The 16438-nt window shown below is 58.4% G+C and overlaps 1 protein-coding gene across 2 annotated transcripts; it reads left to right on the top strand.

The window, feature by feature from the left end:
* Positions 1–390: 390 nt before the first annotated feature.
* On the top strand, positions 391–15921 carry ADSL (adenylosuccinate lyase). 2 transcript variants are annotated; one of them, XM_031937889.1, is made up of 13 exons: positions 391–555; positions 4342–4545; positions 5427–5471; positions 6121–6200; positions 10783–10954; positions 11079–11125; positions 11825–11915; positions 12873–12942; positions 14070–14217; positions 14310–14400; positions 14565–14654; positions 14995–15171; positions 15603–15921. In XM_031937889.1, exons 1-13 carry the CDS (start codon positions 391–393, stop codon positions 15687–15689), a joined length of 1467 nt encoding a protein of 488 aa, XP_031793749.1. In that variant the 3' UTR covers positions 15690–15921. The 2 variants fall into 2 exon arrangements, with proteins under 2 accessions (XP_031793749.1, XP_031793750.1); XM_031937890.1 differs by lacking the exon at positions 391–555 and adding an exon at positions 727–960 and having other exon boundaries at positions 15603–15689.
* The last annotated feature ends 517 nt before the right edge of the window (positions 15922–16438 follow it).

The following is a 16438-nucleotide window of genomic DNA, read 5'->3' as shown; positions in this document are numbered from 1 at the left end:
CCCGTGGGACGCGGCCGCCGCTTTGTCTCGCCCTGAGCGCTGAACTGGCGCTCTTCCGGGCTCAGATCCGCGGCCCAGGGCCAGCCTGGGATTCCGACGGGGCGGGCCCTGAGCCCCAGACGACCTCCAGCGTCCCTTGTAGCTTGAGACCGACGAACTTAAGGCCTGTGACTCGGGCCTCGACTTCCCCTCAGGAGAACATGGAGCGCACTGGCTGCCACGTGACGCCAGTGTTCCTGAGCCCCGACGCGCGGTGACGTCGGCGACTCGGGCGCCCACGTGGGAAGCCCCGGCGGAAGTCCCGCCTCCCCGCGTCACGGCCCCGCCCCCGCCCGCGCTGACGGCGCCTGCTTTGACCCCGGGCCGGCCGCTGGCGCGCGCGGAGCCGAGATGTCGGTCAATGGCTGTCACGGCGGAGGGGCGGCGGGCCGGGACACGTACCGCTCGCCGCTGGCCGCCCGCTACGCCAGCCCGGAGATGTGCTTCCTCTTCAGCGACGCGCACAAGTTCCAGACCTGGAGACTGCTGTGGCTGCTGCTGGCGGAAGCGGAGCAGGTGAGGGTCGGCGGCCAATCAGCGCCCGCGCTGCGCCCACGTGGCGCGCGCCCTTTAATGCGGGCGCGGAGGCGCCAGAACGTGGGGGCGCGCGAGCCCTTCCCTTGCCTCAGTGGGCCCGGGGGCTCCCCTCGAGGGCCCCGGGGGCCCCCCCCCCCCCCCGTGAGGTGGTTTCCCCGTTCTGGGGGGCGCGGCCCCTGCCTTTGTGCCCCCCCCCCGGCCGCCGCGCAGGCTTCGCGTTGCCTCATCCCCCCGGGAATTGTAACCTCCCACGGCCCGGAGAGCCTCCTGTTCCTCGTGTCGCGCCCGGACGGGCCCGGGCACGGGGGGAGACCGAAGGAAGCTTTGTTCCGTGCTTCCGCGAGCTGAGCGCCCCGCGCTGTGGTCACTGTCGGGACTTGCACAGTAAATACTATGATTGTAACATGAAATCGTCGTGACAAAAACAAGTGGTCGTGACATTCAGACAGCTCTCTGGGAGCTCCCGGGGAGGGGGAGGGGCAGGGGCAGCCACACCGGGGGGAGGGGGGAGGGGCAGCCACCCACCGGGGGAGAGGCAGACACACCTGGGGGGGGAGGGGCAGACACACCTGGGGGAGGGGCGGCCCACCCGGGTCACTTTGTAAGTGCCTCAAAGAGAACGTTAGAGGACGTCCCTCCGCCCCGGCATTCCGCCGCTGCTGGCAGCAGGTGTGACACGTGCTTTCTGGGGCGCATTTGGGGGGGCCTCCCTCCTGGAGCTTCCAGCCCGGTGGGAACGACCCCAGGGGATGCAGGTGGGTGGGAGGTGGGACCCCTGGTGCCCTGAGTGAGGGAGCCCACAGCACGCGACTAGTGGCTGCAGGGTTGGGTGGGGGGCTGGTCTGGGGTCCACAAGTCACTGAGCTTCCCCAAACCTCAGTTTCATCGTGCGGACCCATCTCACGTGGACCCTTGGGAGTCAGGGTCACTGAGGAGAATGAGGAGAGAGAGAGACGGGGAGGGAGGGAACCCTAACACCTTCTCCAAAAGGGCACTGGGAGCCATCCAAGGCAGTGAGTCTCCGGTCCCTGGGGGTTTCTCATGCCGCCTGGAGGACCCAGGTTTGTAGAGGGCCAGGGCTGGGGGAGCTGCTTTTACAAATCTCTTCCTTTTCTCCCCCCCCCCCCCCCAGTGCAGGGCAGTTCCCCAGTCCCCACTCCCCCCTACCCCCCAGATCTATTTCTAGCTGGATGTTCCCATTCCTGGGCAACGGTGGCCCCTGGGAGAGGGGAGGTTTCCCGTGTGAACCACCTGCTCAGTCTTGTCGGTCATTTGTGTCACAGAAGGTCAGGCCCTTACCACTCTAGAGCATGTTTAGAAGAAGGGAAGGAGAGGACGTTGCGGGGAGCAGGGGTTGGGGGACCACCAGCAGGAACATTACAAATCTAGTCCAAGCCCTTTAGTTTAAAGGGGGGGCACTGAGACCCTGAGAGGGTGGGGGACTTCCTTGCCTGCAATCTCAGAGCTGCAGGGGCCAGGGTGACGCCCCCCAGAGGGCTGTTGCCTTTGGCCATGGGGGTGACAGGGGTGCTCCAGCCCAGATTGGCTGTGACTCCCAAGGTGAGGTCACACCTGGTACCCAAGGCCCGCTGCTCAGGGCTCTTGGGGTTGGGGCCTGGACAATCTGAAGCGGGATAGTTAGCTCTGAAGGTTACCTCCTCAGACCTCAGCTTCCTCATCTAAAATGAGAGAGACCCTTCCGAGGGCCCCCCTGGCTCTGGAGTTGTGCTCCTCTGAGGGCAGAGGACCCTTCTGGGGCTGGCGTTGCTGAAGCTCCCCCAGCTCCAGAGGACCACCACGGTGACTTCCTGCCCATTCCCCCCATGGCTAGGGAACGTCAGAGCCTGCTGTTCGGGGCCCATCTGCCCAGCAGCCTCCCCATAATTCGGACACCCAGCCTGCTGCAGGAGTGGAGGCGGAAGTGCCCACCTTTGGTCTGTCTGCTTAAACGCTTCCCTTTTGTGCAGCTGAGGCAGAAGAGCAGCAGAAACTTCGTGACCCCCTCTGTGTGAGCTGAGGGGAGGCATCCAGATGCACAAGTTGGTTCAAGTCTGCCCTGGGGGAGCCCTCTTCCCTAAAAGAAATAAATCCACCCCTTATTAGCCCCCCAAATCAGGGCAGCCTCAGCCTGAGCCGTCCCCCCCCTTGGAGAGAAGCCCCCTGGCAGAGGGCTGGGGGGGGGGGGTTCTCTTCTGGGCTGGGGCTGCCACCTGCTGCTGGGGAGAGGGTATTTTAGAGACTAGTCTGGCTCCCGCGGGGCCTGGGGCTGGCCCAGGGAGGCCTGGTTGCTGCACTCTGTGTCCTGGGCTTCTTGCTGACTCAGTGGCCTGGCTGCTGGGCTGGCCTCGACCCAGGTCTGGGGGGGGGGGGCCAGAAAAGCCTCTCAGCTGTCAAGTTGGGCTTGTCTCAGCAGTCCTGGGTTTTATTCTGAGGAGGGAAAGGAGACGCCAGTGTTGGCAGCTGCCCGGGTCCCCAGCCGGGGGGAGCGCGGTGCCGGGTGCTTGTGGCTGATGGCCGTCCCTCGCCCCCCACCAGCTCCAGCTCTTCCCCTCGGACTCTCCCTGCCCTTGGCTCTCTGCACTCAAGGGCACCTCTCTTGGACCTCTGCCCTGTTTTAAGCTTGGGAACCCTCTGCTCTTCACACCCCCAGCCCCCATGGCCAACCCGTCATGTTTCCCTCTCCCCAAGGTCAGGGCACTCCCTCCCATCACAGGGGAGGAAGCCCAGCGGCTGCAGGGGTGACCAGGATGCCATTCTGCAGCTCCCTTACAGACTGGCAGGTGGGCATTAGCCCATCTCATCTCCCACCTCCGAGTCGTTGCCCAGAAAGTCCCACTCTTCCCTGGGCATCTGCAGATCCTGGCTCCCTTTCGGGCTCTTTCTGGAAGAGGCCATTCTCCATGACCTCTGGATCTCTTGTCCACCCTTTTCTCCCATGTGTTCTGTATGGTCTCACCTCTGAGAGCAGTTTTCTCCCTGGAGTGAGGGGGGGCATCAGCACCTTGTCATTGTGTCTGCCTCCGCCGCTGGCACGAGCGCTTGCTTCCTCAAGGAGTGTCAGCAGAGCAGCAGCAGTTAGCCCCTCTCTCCCTCCCCAACTTGTCCCAGCTGATGATGTCCCCCAGGACAGACTTCATTGGGGACAGGAGGCCAGACCTGCTCTGTTAGGCAGCTTGTTTCTTTGGGTTATTGTTTCCAAAAGTCTCGACACAGGAGAAATAAACTAGTGTGTCTGATGAAGTAAACGGTGGCGTTCTCTGAGATTCCCCCACCTCACTCGTACTTTGGAATCATTTCTTTTTTTGTTGGCACATTTAATTTGGGCACAGGATGGACTTCCCAGGGACCCCCCTGCCCCCTAAGCGTACCCCACGTCACCGGGACGGGACATGCACTGGTCCTGCTGTGCTTTCTGCCTTCAGCTTCCCCTGTGAGAAATACTCTATGACCCTCCCTATACAGGAGGGCTTTCCTTACTGTCACCATTAACTCTGAGGTGTAGCTGCAGTTGTAGAGTCCCTGGATCCATTTGAGGACTTTCCCTGATTAATCCCAATGGATTTCCAGGACATTTGGACTGATTTGCAGCTTCCCCAATGCGTTTACATTGTGCCTGTTGGTCCTCCGGCGTTGAACGTTCCCACCGTTGCCCATTTCCTGGGTGGGAGTCGATATCTGGGATTTTGGCTTTTTTAAGACGACACCTGACTTTACAAACTCCTGACAATTCACCAGAGTTTTCCATCGCTCTCGTGTTTTCCTCAGAAACTCGGTCTGCCGATCACGGACGAGCAGCTGGAGGAGATGAGACAGAACCTGAACAACATCGACTATGACATGGCAGCCGAGGAGGAGAAGCGCCTGAGGCATGACGTGATGGCTCACGTACACACCTTTGGCCACTGCTGCCCCAAGGCAGCCGGCATCATTCACCTGGGGGCCACGTCTTGCTATGTCGGAGATAATACAGTATGTGCTGCCTGGGCCTGGGCTCATTCCCGGGCCCCGTTTAGAGGAGTTGGGGCTCGGGCTTCTTGGGGTGCTTTTCTCTTATTTGGGAGTGGGAGCGCATGTGGATAAATCTGGGCATATCCTCTGTGCCCTTTCACTTTATGTATGGGGGATTGGCCACACTCCCCGTGAGTCTGCTTGGTTGTCAGCAGAGTCAACCATCAGAATCTAGGAGTTGGCCCCTGGGTAGCAGGGGCCTGGGGAGCTTCCCGCCTCTCCTGACAGGGTCTCCTGGACCCTGCTTGGCCATGGCCATTGGTCCAGTGCTGGTGTTCTTCTGAAGTGCCCCGCATCTGTCTGGGTGTCTTCTCACGTCGGGTAACTCTCTCAGATCCTAGGGGGTCTTAACCTAGAATTGGTGAAATTTATTTTGATTGTAGTCTTTTACTGCTGGTTTCCTTTATAATCCTATGTATTTTAACGTAGATGTTCACAGCCATTATTCCCAAAATGGGGTCTGTTGTCCGGGTCATAGGAGCTCCTAATTCCTGATTTGTATGACTTTGGATAAGCCTTCCCCCTTCTCCAGACCTCAGTTTTCCCATCTGTAATGGTGATGAGCCCATTCTTTTTAACTCCACCATAATTATTGATCACATCCACTTGGGATTGAGTTATTTATGCTAGGAGATGAGCCTGGTCACCACTGAGCCTTCTGAGATGCTGGGCTCAGGAAGAGTGGGGGCCCAGCTCTCCGAGGGAGGGCTGAAGTCCAGTCTGTGGTCGGCCCATTGCTTCCCTCCCCCAGAGTAGGGAGCAGAACCTCCCCACCCCCTGCTGTGGGGCTGTCCCGCACACTCCTGCTCTGATGTGTGGCTCCCCTGTGCTCTCCTTGGCAGGACCTGATTACCCTGAAGAAGGCCATTGATGTGCTCCTACCAAAGGTAAGGGGGTGGAGGACCTGCTTCTCTTAGCTCCTTTGGGGAGAAAGGCTGGGGCTTCATTGAGGGGGGTTGACCCATGGGAGGGCCCTGGGCATCCTATGGGCCAACAGGGTCTGCGTTCCTAAACATCCCCAAGGGAAGCAGCTTCCCAGGTGAGCCCTAGAGGGCCGTGACCCCTACTGCCTCGAGGCTGGAGCACAAAACGGAATTCTCTTGGCTTGCAGCCATGTCTCCTGGAGCCTCACTCTTAATGTGAAAGCTTCAGAAAACATGGCCTTCATAAGTGTCTGCCCTAAAGCAGAAGGCCGGCCTGGGGCCTCTGGGGCCAGAGTTAACCCATTATGGGCTTCTGTGATCTAAACAGTGCTGTGAACACTAGGTGGGAGGTGGTGGTGATGGGACAGGCACCCTTCGGGGCATCTTTGGGTGGGAGGCGGCTGGTGGCTGGGACTTGTGCCCTGTCCGTCTGCCCCTTTGGGGCATCACTGTGGGGTCCAAGTGATGCTGGGCTGCCAGCCTGCATGTCCCCTCTGGAGTCCCTGGGTGGCCGGTGGGCAGCCCCATGGGTGCCTGCAGCCGTGACGTGCGTGCTGACCTTTCAGCCGGTATCTGATCTCTTGCTTCCCTCCCCTCATGCCCTCTGTCACAGCTGGCCAGAGTGATCTCCCGCCTGGCAGACTTTGCCACCAAGTACGCCAGCCTTCCTACCCTGGGCTTCACCCACTTCCAGTAAGTAACCCGACCCCTCTGTGGGGCTTTGACCTTTTCAGTGGCTCCTGCCTCCCCTTGGAGCTTTGGAGTCTCCCTCTGGTCTCAGTAACCCCCGTGCTGGGCACATAGTAGGCTCTTCAGAAATACTTGGTGAGTGGCTTGGGCTGAAGCCACTGGTGTTCTCTGAACCTCAGAATTCTTCCCTCAGACTTGGGGGGGGGGGGCAGTGATGGTGCCAGACTCCACCCGCCAAGAAGTGGCAAGACTCAGATTTTTTTTATAGAAAATGCATTTTGTCAGTCTTAGATCTGCATGCCGCGCCAGCCCAGACCTTGTGAGAGCTGCCGTGTAGGAGAGGGCTTGGCTGGGATTAGCCTGGAGGACAGGACTAGGTTTAAATGGAGGAGATACAGATTTAGGCTGGATGGTCCCCTGAGTCTCTGGTTGCCTTGGAAGGCTTCAGATGGAGGTGGGTGAGCCCTCTGGGCCCAGGGAGGGGGCCCCTGGAACTGACCCCCTGCCTACCCTGGCTTTGGCACGTGTGACCCTCCTGGGATGCAAGGAGACATGAATCGATCGGTCAGAGGCCGAGAGGGGCAAGCAGCTGGCACTGTGACCTGGACGTGTCTTCAGCAGAGACCCCGCGGGCCCGGAGCAGCCTTTCACCCGCACGCCCTTGGCATATATTCAGGGAACACAGATGGCTTAAACAAAGCCTGAGGAGAGCCTGATCACCTGCTGTGCTAGCACAGGCTGGCGACTGGGCTGGGACACCAAGAAGCAGGAAAGAAGTCCAGTTTGCATCTGCTCCTGGGCTCCCTGTCAGTGAAGAGCGTTCTGCTTCTGGGAGATGGCCTGATCTAAGCTGAAATCCGCCCCCTGGCGTTTGTGGGCCCATGTGTGGTTGGGGCACCCGTGTCTGTGAATATTGCCATGGTCAGGGGCAGACGTGGCCCCAGAAGCTCCTGGCCCTCGGCCTCGGACTTCCGGCAGGTCAGAAACAGTTGGAGCAAGTGTGGGTTCTCTGATTCTTCACCCAATACTGATAGAGTGGGTTGTGGCCGGCTTCTGTGTGGGGCACAGGAGAACCTTTGGGGCACCGTGTCCCTGACCCGCTCACAAGAGCTGCCGTTTGATTTCAATAAAGACTGAACAAGCCACGTTCTCTGCATCTTCCCAGCGTGATGGGAGGGACTGCGCTCTGCCGGTACTCCACTGCGGAAGGGCGCTTCAGCGGGAATGGAGGCATCCCCACTTGTGTACGGTGACCCCGGCCACCTTGCCGAGCCCCTAGAGGCAGGAGGCTCTGTCGCAGAGGAGGCGCCGGCCTACGTCGATGGGAGCTGCTCCTCAGGGAGCCTCGGTGGCTTTTTGGGTACCGTTAAGGTCCGAGGTTTTTCTCCCACCTCTGTCTTCTTCCGCCACAGATCACCAGTGGCCTGATCCCTCAGTTGTGTCACCTCCCCAAAGGCTGTGCTTTGTGTGCTCTTGGGCCAATCCTTCCAAAGAAGGGAATATCTTGGTTCTTTTGAGAGTTCTCGTTTTGTCTTCTCTGATGCCTTTGGGGGGGTTGCCATATTGGGATCCAAGAGAGATGGCCCTACTTTTTTTTAATTTAATGTTTTTCTCACAAGTAAATACAATTTTAAACTTTTTTTTTTAAATTTTGAGTTCCAAATTCTCTTCTTCCCTCCCATATCCCTTCTTTGAGACCCCACTTTCCATTATGGTCTTGCATGTTACAGAGGCCTTACAAATCTGGTGTCTTTCCATTGGTTGCCCTTGAGAAATGCCCTCGGGACTACCTTGCTGACCATTCCAGGGCCTTCTTCACCTGGCTTTGCTGCCTCTGTATCGTGGGCCCCACTGCCTATAGGCCTTCTCTGATAGAGACGTTTGTCCCAGCAGCCAAGAGGGGCCGTAGGGAGAGCAGTGTCAGCCGGGAATATCTGACTTCTACTCCTGCCTCAGATACTCGGCAACTGGGTCACGTCAGGCCAGTCACTTCACTTCCATAAAATGGGGGTAATAAGGGCACCAGCCTCCCCCAAGTGAGGTGTGGGGGCCAAACGAGGTAATGTGTTCGAGCATTCTTTGTATAATTGTTGGAAATTAAAGGTTATGGCGTCGATATTTACTCCTCCTCTGTCCCATTTTGTCTCACCCTTGTTTGGGTTTTCATTGTAAGTCACTTTCTTTTTATCTCACTTGTATTCTTTTTCTGCTTCCTACTGATCTTCTCTCCTGAGACAAGGCGTACATGCAGCGCTGATTCAGAACGCGCCCACCGCCTCGGCGGTGACTTGTTTCCTGCTCATCAGCACAGGCTCGGGGCCCCTTTGGGACAAGCTCCGAGCTTGCTGGGGCTGGGACTTGAGGGCACTTTCTGGCGCTCTTTGCCTTTCCTTTTTCCTATTCCTGATCCATGTTCTCGGACATCCTCTGCTAGCCCTGCCTTTCCCCATGTTTATGTTGAAGTCACCAAGGACTGAAGAACTTCTTTGTGCAAGGTCCTAGAGAGAAAGGGACACGCAAATGGGGCAGCCCCTGATGCCCTGAGGAGACTTGGTTATACCGCATAAATAGGTGTATGTCCAGAATGAATTTGCAGCAGAACTTGGGAAAGGCTTCCTTTAAAAGGCAGAGCAGCAGCCAAAGTGCTGAGGGAGGACCGGCCCCTCTGGGACAGGGGCTGCTCGTCTACCTTTGGTGAACCAGCTGGCAGCCCTAAGCCAGGTTGGGGATATGACAGGCTCACGGCCGTGGCCGAGTCAGAGGGATGACTGCCCCACGCACAGCAAGGCCTGCTAAGGCAGAAGATGCTCCAGGGGAGGATGGGTCTGATGGCCAAGAAGGGCTGAAGTGGGTGCTGGGAGCACTTACGACTCAGAGAGAGCATCCACAACATCCTGGGCCATCCTTGGCCCTGCCGGCTTTTGTCTCAGCGCTGGACTTGGTGACTCAGGGAGCAAGATTTGGTAGGCTCTGCTTCACTGAAATCCAGGTCACGGACAAGTCAGTGCAGGGGATGTAAGAATAGAGGCCCAGGGGAGCTGAGGCTCGGCGGAAGGGAGTCCTCCTTCCAGGGGGATGCCATGAGTAGAGGCCAGTTTGGTCAAATCACAGATCCTGGCATGTCAGGCTGGAGAGGGGAGCCGGGACCGGGGTTTGCAGAGCCAGCGGGCTCTGTTGTGTTTTCCCCTAAGGGCTGAGGAAAGCACCATGATCGGATTATTGCTTAAGGAAAATCACCAGGGAGCCCATTTGTAGGGTGGACTGGGGTGGGAGAGGCTAGGGGCAGGGGAGACAAATTAGGGGCTATGCAGTGGTCTAGACCGGAGCTGATATAGGCCCCTGTGAGAGGTAGTGGCCATGTGAACAATGAGAAGGAGATGGAGACGAGACTTTTGGAGGCAGAAATACCAGCCGGAGAGGCTGTGTGGACTCAGAGTGACTTAGGAATCAAGGGCGGTACCAGTTGAGGAGATGGGAGGGCAACGGTGCCCTCAAAAGGGGCTGGGAAGTGGGGAAGAGCACTGGGCTCAGGGATGTCTAGGAGACATCCGGCGCTCATGGCAGGAGATGAGTCTGGGGGTAGCTAGATGTGGGGGTGCCATCTTCCATCAAAATAATGTGGGAGCTTCTGAGGTCCATAGAAGATGGCATTATATTTTTCTTAAGTTCATGAACAGTTTTCCAGGTTTTTCTGGGAGCATCCTGCTCATCATTTCCCATAGAACAATAATATTCCACCATAATCACATACCACAATTTATTCAGCCCTTCCCCAATTGATGGGCATCCCTTCAATTTCCAGTTTTTTGCTGCAAGGGATAAATCCTGAACTAAGAACTCATAAGGAGTGGGAACAGCCATAAAAGATGTAATAGAAGATTTTCATTACATGAAATTAATAAAATTAATGTGGGGTAAAAAAGGATGTGATCAGTTGGGGAAAAGTGTTTTTATCAGGTAAGGGTCTAATTCCAAAATCTACATAGCAAAAATATATATAAGATTTTTAAAAATAATAATAAAGAACAAATAGTTCTCAAGAGAATTTCAAAAACTACCTGAAAAATGATTATACAGGGTTTGACCTCAGCCCAAGAAAATGAGCAAAGTTGACAAAAGGTAAAATAGCACATGTTGGGGGCATGGCACCCTGATGCATTGTTGGTGGAGCTGGGAATTAGTCCAGCCATTCTGAGAAATGGCCAGAGTCCTTGACCCAGAGATCCCATTGTGACTGACCCAGGGAAAGGGAACGTGCACATCAGCCAATTGTGGGCTCGTCCGAGATGGGCGTGGGGAAGGAGGCTGTGTGGTTTGGATCGTTCCGCTGGTTCTGGATCTCTGGGGTGGAGGGTGCCCTCCCCCAAGCATCTCGTGAAAGTCCACCTGGGCAACATTTGGACTTGTAGGCTCCAGTGCTTGGGAGCAGTGCCTGGCGCATAGTAGGGCTCGTAAACCCTTGTCGCCTGACGGCCCAGGCCCTCTCAGAAGGAGCGGGGGGGCACGGCCTTGGCAGTTGCCTTCCTCTTTCTCTGTTGCATCTCGGCGCGTGCCACCCCTTGAGCTGTGTTCCAATTGTCCTCAGGCCTGCCCAGTTGACCACCGTGGGCAAGCGGTGTTGTCTGTGGATCCAGGATCTGTGCATGGACCTGGAGCGCCTTACACGGGCCCGGGATGACCTGCGTTTCCGTGGAGTGAAGGGCACCACGGGGACCCAGGCCAGCTTCTTACAGCTCTTTGAAGGAGACCACCAAAAGGTAGCTGAGTCAGGGGAGGGGGGCCCTGGGTCTGGAAGGGGGCGGTGGTCCATAGGGGCTGCCCCCGGTGATGGCGGCCAAGTCCCAGAGGCCTTCAGAGAGCTCTTGTTCCCCCCCCCCCAAGGTGGAAGAACTTGATCGAATGGTGACGGAGAAGGCCGGTTTTCGGAGGTATGTTTGGGGGGAGGGGCCCCAGTCTCAGGGGAGCCCCCTGTTCATCCTCCCTCCTGCTGTGGGGGGTTGCCAGGCCTTTGGTTTTTGTAGTTTCAGCTCATTTGTAGCTGGGTCCCTCCCCTCTGGGGCCTGTCCTGGCTGTGGGACCCTGGACAAATACTTCTCCCTCTTTACAACTTTGGGTGACTGAGGGGGAGCCTCCTGCACCCAAGCGAGACCTGAGCCCTTTTTCCTTCTCTGGCCTGGGCCCCTTCTTGAAGTAACTGGAAGCACCAAGCTGTCCCTTCTGGCTTGGGAGGTGGCTCCCAGGGCACGTGGAGAAGCAGCCCGGCTTCCCTTACAAAGAGGGGCCCGGTGCACTCCTGGCATCCGCTGGGCAGCTCTGAGGTGCCCCTGGGAAGAGGGGAGATGGCCCACAGCACCCCCTGCCTGGCATTTCCAGCCCCATAATCCTCTGCCAGAGCTACCGTAGGGACTCCCGGAAAGATTCTGACCATCGGCTAACGGGCCAGGAGAGCTGCTGGTCACTGCCTATGAGGCATCGGATGTCTCCGCAGCCCCCAGGCTCTCGTCCCACCGGCTTGTGGGTCCACGGACCCACTGATAAACACTGGCTGTGGTGGGCAGCACTTCAGGTGTGTCCCCCGGTTCCCCCTGTCCCCGACACTACAGGAGCCCTTTCCGGTTCCTTTGCAGAGCCTTCATCATCACAGGCCAGACATATACCCGGAAGGTGGACATCGAGGTGCTCTCTGTGCTGGCCAGTCTGGGAGCGTCTGTGCACAAGGTTGGTGACCCTGAGCTCTGCCCTCGGCTTTAGGTCCCCAGCCGACTCCCCCGTGGGTGTTTCCTCTGGTGCTCAGAGCCTCCTAAAGGGGCCTGAGGCGACAGAAACGGCCAGGGCCAAGCTTGTCAGGCAGCCTTTTTTTTTTAAGATATTCTGTTTTCAGGCCATTACATTTTCTAACTCTTTTGCTCCCCCATCCAGAGTGGGGGCCATCCCTTGTAACCAAACGGTTTTAAAGGGAAGAGCTAATATAGCAAATTAACTCAGAGAAAGTCTAATGGTGTATGCAGGGCTCTACAGCCATTTGTGGCTCGTTGGGGTCCCTCTGATTTGTTTTCCAGAATTCCCTGGTTCCTTCCTTGTGGTTCAGCCCCTTCAAACTTGTCATTCCTGCCAGGCCAACCTCTCCCCCGCCCCCCAAAACAGGGCAGCAGAGAGGCAGGTGTAGGGCAACAGTGGGCACAGGGCAGCAGATAGGTCTGAGGGCTGCCTGGGACTGCAGAGAGGTGGATGGTAGGTATGGGGCAGCAGAGAGGTGGGTAGTGGGCACAGGGCAGCAGAGGAGGGCAGCAGCCAGGGTATGGCCCCCCCAGGCCCCAGGTGACCAGACGGGTTTTGACCTGGAAGGGGCCAGGGGTCCCCCTTTTGCAGAAGGAGAAGCTGAGGCTGAGAGAGGGTTTGGTGGCTAGCCCAGGGTCCATTAGTGAAGAGCACTTCCATGCCAGTGCCCAGAGCTGTAGTGCACCAGGTGGGCTCCCTTTCCACCCAGGGGCCTTCATTGTTCATGAGAGCCCCAGCCCCAAAAAGCCAGAAGGCCCAGGCAGCAGGGGAACGTCCCTGGGGGGCTGCCCTCGTCACCTGCTGTGGGTCACAGTGTCTTCTGACCCCAAGGGCCCAGCGGGGGGAGCCCAGGACCCCCAGAGGTGGGTGGGCTCAGCATTGCCTTCTTGCTTTCAGATCTGTACCGACATTCGTCTCCTGGCCAACCTTAAGGAGCTTGAGGAGCCCTTTGAGAAACAGCAGATTGGTGAGTGCTGGGCCCGGGGCGGGCTTCCTGTGGCCCCGGCCTGGAGCAGGGATTTGGCAGGACGCCGTCCGTCATGGGGCGTCTCAGAGCAGCTTCTGCCAGACGTCCTCTGTTTTATAACCGGGATGACCCCCTCAGTCCCGCTCAGACCCCGGGGCCAGGCTCACTTTGCCAGGCAGTTCCAGGTGCGGGTGCCACTGGTGCCTCCTCGGCCCAAGCAGGCTGTTGGCGAGCACGCTGATGCGGGCCAAACCTGGGCGCTGCTTCCGGGGCCCTCTGCGAGTGGCAGGGGCCGAGCCAGGGAGCCCGACAGTTGACTGGAGTTGCTGGCACAGGGGCCCTGGCCTTTTCCCTCTGGGGGCCCACATTGCCGTCCCTCCTGGGGGTGTGGGGGCTCCCGGGCTGGCTCATGTGGGATCATTATCCTGAATGGCCCTGTGGTCTGGAGGGGCTCCAGTACGTGTGTTCTCCCCCGTAGCCTCATGGCCTTGGTATGGGGCCTCCTGGGTGCGCCCCCGCTGTGGGACCGGGGCACTGGCTCATGCCGACTTCCCTGGCTCCGGGCCTGTGGCTCAGCTTCTTCTTGGAACATTTGCAGTCTGGCTGGGGGGCTGCCCCCTGGCCTGGGAGGGGCCTCCTGGGAGCCCACTCTTTGGTTCCTAGGAAAGGCCCTTCCTGGTTCCTGTTTCTGTTGGGCACTGTGGGGTGCAGCCAACCCGAAGCAGGGGCCAGCATCAGCACCCCCAGTCATGTAGACTTGACCTTGGAAGTGATCTCTTGGGCATGGGGGTCCCACAGTGGAAGCGAGGGGAGCCCGGCTGCTGCCGGGAGGGTTCCCCAGGGGGCGCCCATGCCAGGAGCACCACAACTAGTTGTGGGGAAGGTTGGGAGTGCCGGCCAGACTCAGTTCCTCTTCCATCCACACACGGACTGAAAGTCCCATCCAGACCGACAGGGTGGGGCCATCCAGGGTTTCAGGGTGCTTGGGGTTACAGTGCAGAGAGCGCTCTCTCCTCCTGTGTGGCCCGGAGCCCTTGTCTCTGCTCCTCAGCTTGGGGGCCACCTCTCCTGCCCTCGGGGCCCCAACAGCTCCTGAGGGTTCTCCCTTTCCCCCATCTCGGAGGCAGGTTCCAGCGCGATGCCGTACAAGCGGAACCCCATGCGCTGCGAGCGCTGCTGCAGCCTGGCCCGCCACCTCATGACGCTCGTCGCGGATCCGCTGCAGACGGCCTCCGTGCAGTGGCTTGAGCGGACGCTGGACGACAGCGCCAACAGGTTGCCCCCACTCTGGCGGGAGTCTGGGGGCTCAAAGGGGGGGTGCCTCAGGGGGCCAGTGGTGCACTGACCCCGGGTGGATTGTCTTGCAGGCGCCTGTGTTTGGCCGAGGCCTTTCTCACAGCAGACACCATCCTGAACACTCTGCAGAATGTTTCTGAGGGGCTGGTGGTATACCCCAAGGTAAGGGCCCAAGGGAGGTGGGGGATGCTCACTGCACCCCAACTTTGGGCAGCTCTCGGGGCATCATCGTCAGGATGCGGCTCAAAGCTGCTCATGGCTGGAGGATGCAAGGGCGGCCAGGGGGAGTGCAGGGGCAGCCATGACAATTCTTCCGTCTCCTTCAGGTCATTGAGCGTCGCATCCGTCAGGAGCTGCCTTTCATGGCTACAGAGAACATCATTATGGCGATGGTGAAGGCGGGAGGCAGCCGCCAGGTGCGTGGCTTGGATGCAGGAAGCTGGCTGCCCCTGGGCCCCCTGCAGAGAAAAAGGGGGAAGAAGCCCTGCCCAAAAGGGGCCACAGCCCTCACGTTAGCTGAGCAGGAGTTCTCGGCAAACCCACTTTGGCTGGAGACACCTGGGGGGGTCCAAGGTCCTTCCAGGCGGAGGATGTAGTGTGGCCCGGGGGCAGGCCGGAATTGGTTTGAGTTTCTAGGGTAGATATTGGGCAGACTGTCAGAATCAAACAGGACTGAGGGACCGCAGGCCCTTGTGCACGGCCGCCACCTCCCTGCCACCCTCCAGCCACTCAGGAGGCCCCACATTGTCCCCCCAGGATTGCCATGAGAGAATCCGGGTGCTCTCGCAGGAAGCGGCCGCCGTGGTGAAGCAGGAGGGGGGCGACAACGACCTCATCGCCCGCATCCGGGCCGACCCCTACTTCAGTCCCATCCATGCCCAGCTGGAGCGCCTGCTGGACCCTTCCTCTTTCACCGGCCGTGCGGCCCAGCAGGTGATGCCCGCCTCCTGTGGGGGTTTTTGGGTGATGAGGGCCTCCTGGGGCTGTAAGACCAGCTTCCTCTGCTGGTGGGGCTCTGGCTTCCTTGGGGTGGGTGCAGTGGATGTGCTGGGAGGGGAGAGCTCAGAGTCTTTCCTGAGACCTCCTGGCCAGAAAAATGGCCACAGGCCATGTCCTCCTGCAGCCTGGGGAACCCAACCCCCCAAATCCCGTTAACAGATGAGCTGGCGATCAGCAGGCTCCCACTCTGGTGGGGGCCCAGACCTGGGGTTTATTCCAGCACCCCATTCTCCACTGTGAACCCCTAACCAGCTCCCTTGATGTGGCTCGGCTTGGGTGAGCCCTGGGAGGGCCCCCGCGGGATCATGTCAGGCCTGGATTTTAACACCTTCCACTCTCCTCCTCCCTTCTCCCTGTTTGGACAGGTGGAAAGGTTCTTGAAGGAAGAAGTGCAGCATCTCCTGAAGTCTTACCAAAGTCAGATGGACGTGAAAGTGGAACTGAGCCTTTAGAGGTGAAAGAAGGTGCAAGAACGGGGGTGCACTTGGGGGCACAGTCCAGAAGGACGTGTGAAGGGGATGAGGCACGGGACATGGCTTATTTATACTGTGCCTTTGGGAAAGGGTTTTTTCCCATTTCAGATTTTATCATTGCAAAAAAAAAAAAAAAAAAAAAAATGCAGATTGGGGGTATTTTTCTCCATCCCCATTCTGCTGTTTAATAAATTAATGTTATTGATACTCATCATTTGTCATTGATTCAGTAACCCTTTTTTTAAGTACCTGCTGTTTGCCAGGCCAGTAGCCCAAGGGCAGGCCCAGAGGTGCTCGGGGAACTCACAGAGAGACTGAGCCCAGAAGTGCTGCAGAGTGGGGAGGGGAGGCACAGAGAGACTGGGCCTAGAAGTGTTAGGGAGGGGGTGCCACAGAGGGATTGGACCCAGAAGTGCTGGGGGTTGGGGGCGGTACTACAAAGGGACTGGGCCCAGAGGGTCTAGGATCAGCTTGTGGCAGAGGGACACAAAAGGACCCAGTGCATTATGTTGGTAGGGAATAATTGAGATGCACATAAAAGCAAATACAAAGTGGGTGGGCTGCGAAGGTGCTCTCCTCTTAGAGGAGGGGCTTGCTGAGGTTGCTTCAGCAAGGAAGCTAGGGAAGGATTCCATGAGAGCAGGCAAAGGCTGTGGGCCGAATGTCAGTGAGGATGAGGGAGGAGTGAGGCACGTGGAGGGGACTGGGAGACCTGCCCCTGAGAGCGG

The sequence above is a fragment of the Sarcophilus harrisii genome, chromosome 5 (genome assembly GCF_902635505.1).
Source record: "Sarcophilus harrisii chromosome 5, mSarHar1.11, whole genome shotgun sequence".
Classification (NCBI taxonomy): Eukaryota; Metazoa; Chordata; class Mammalia; order Dasyuromorphia; family Dasyuridae; genus Sarcophilus; species Sarcophilus harrisii.
The sequence above is the reverse complement of the archived record's forward strand: the minus strand, read 5'-3'. Positions and strand labels throughout refer to the sequence as shown.

Bases quoted from the DNA above. Each gene is read 5' to 3' on its own strand.
- ADSL (XM_031937889.1), top strand. From the start codon at position 391: ATGTCGGTCAATGGCTGTCACGGCGGAGGGGCGGCGGGCCGGGACACG. The intron at 10,955-11,078 runs GTAGCTGAGTCA...CCCCCCCCCAAG, and splicing joins TTGAAGGAGACCACCAAAAG to GTGGAAGAACTTGATCGAAT. The intron at 14,218-14,309 runs GTTGCCCCCACT...ATTGTCTTGCAG, and splicing joins CTGGACGACAGCGCCAACAG to GCGCCTGTGTTTGGCCGAGG.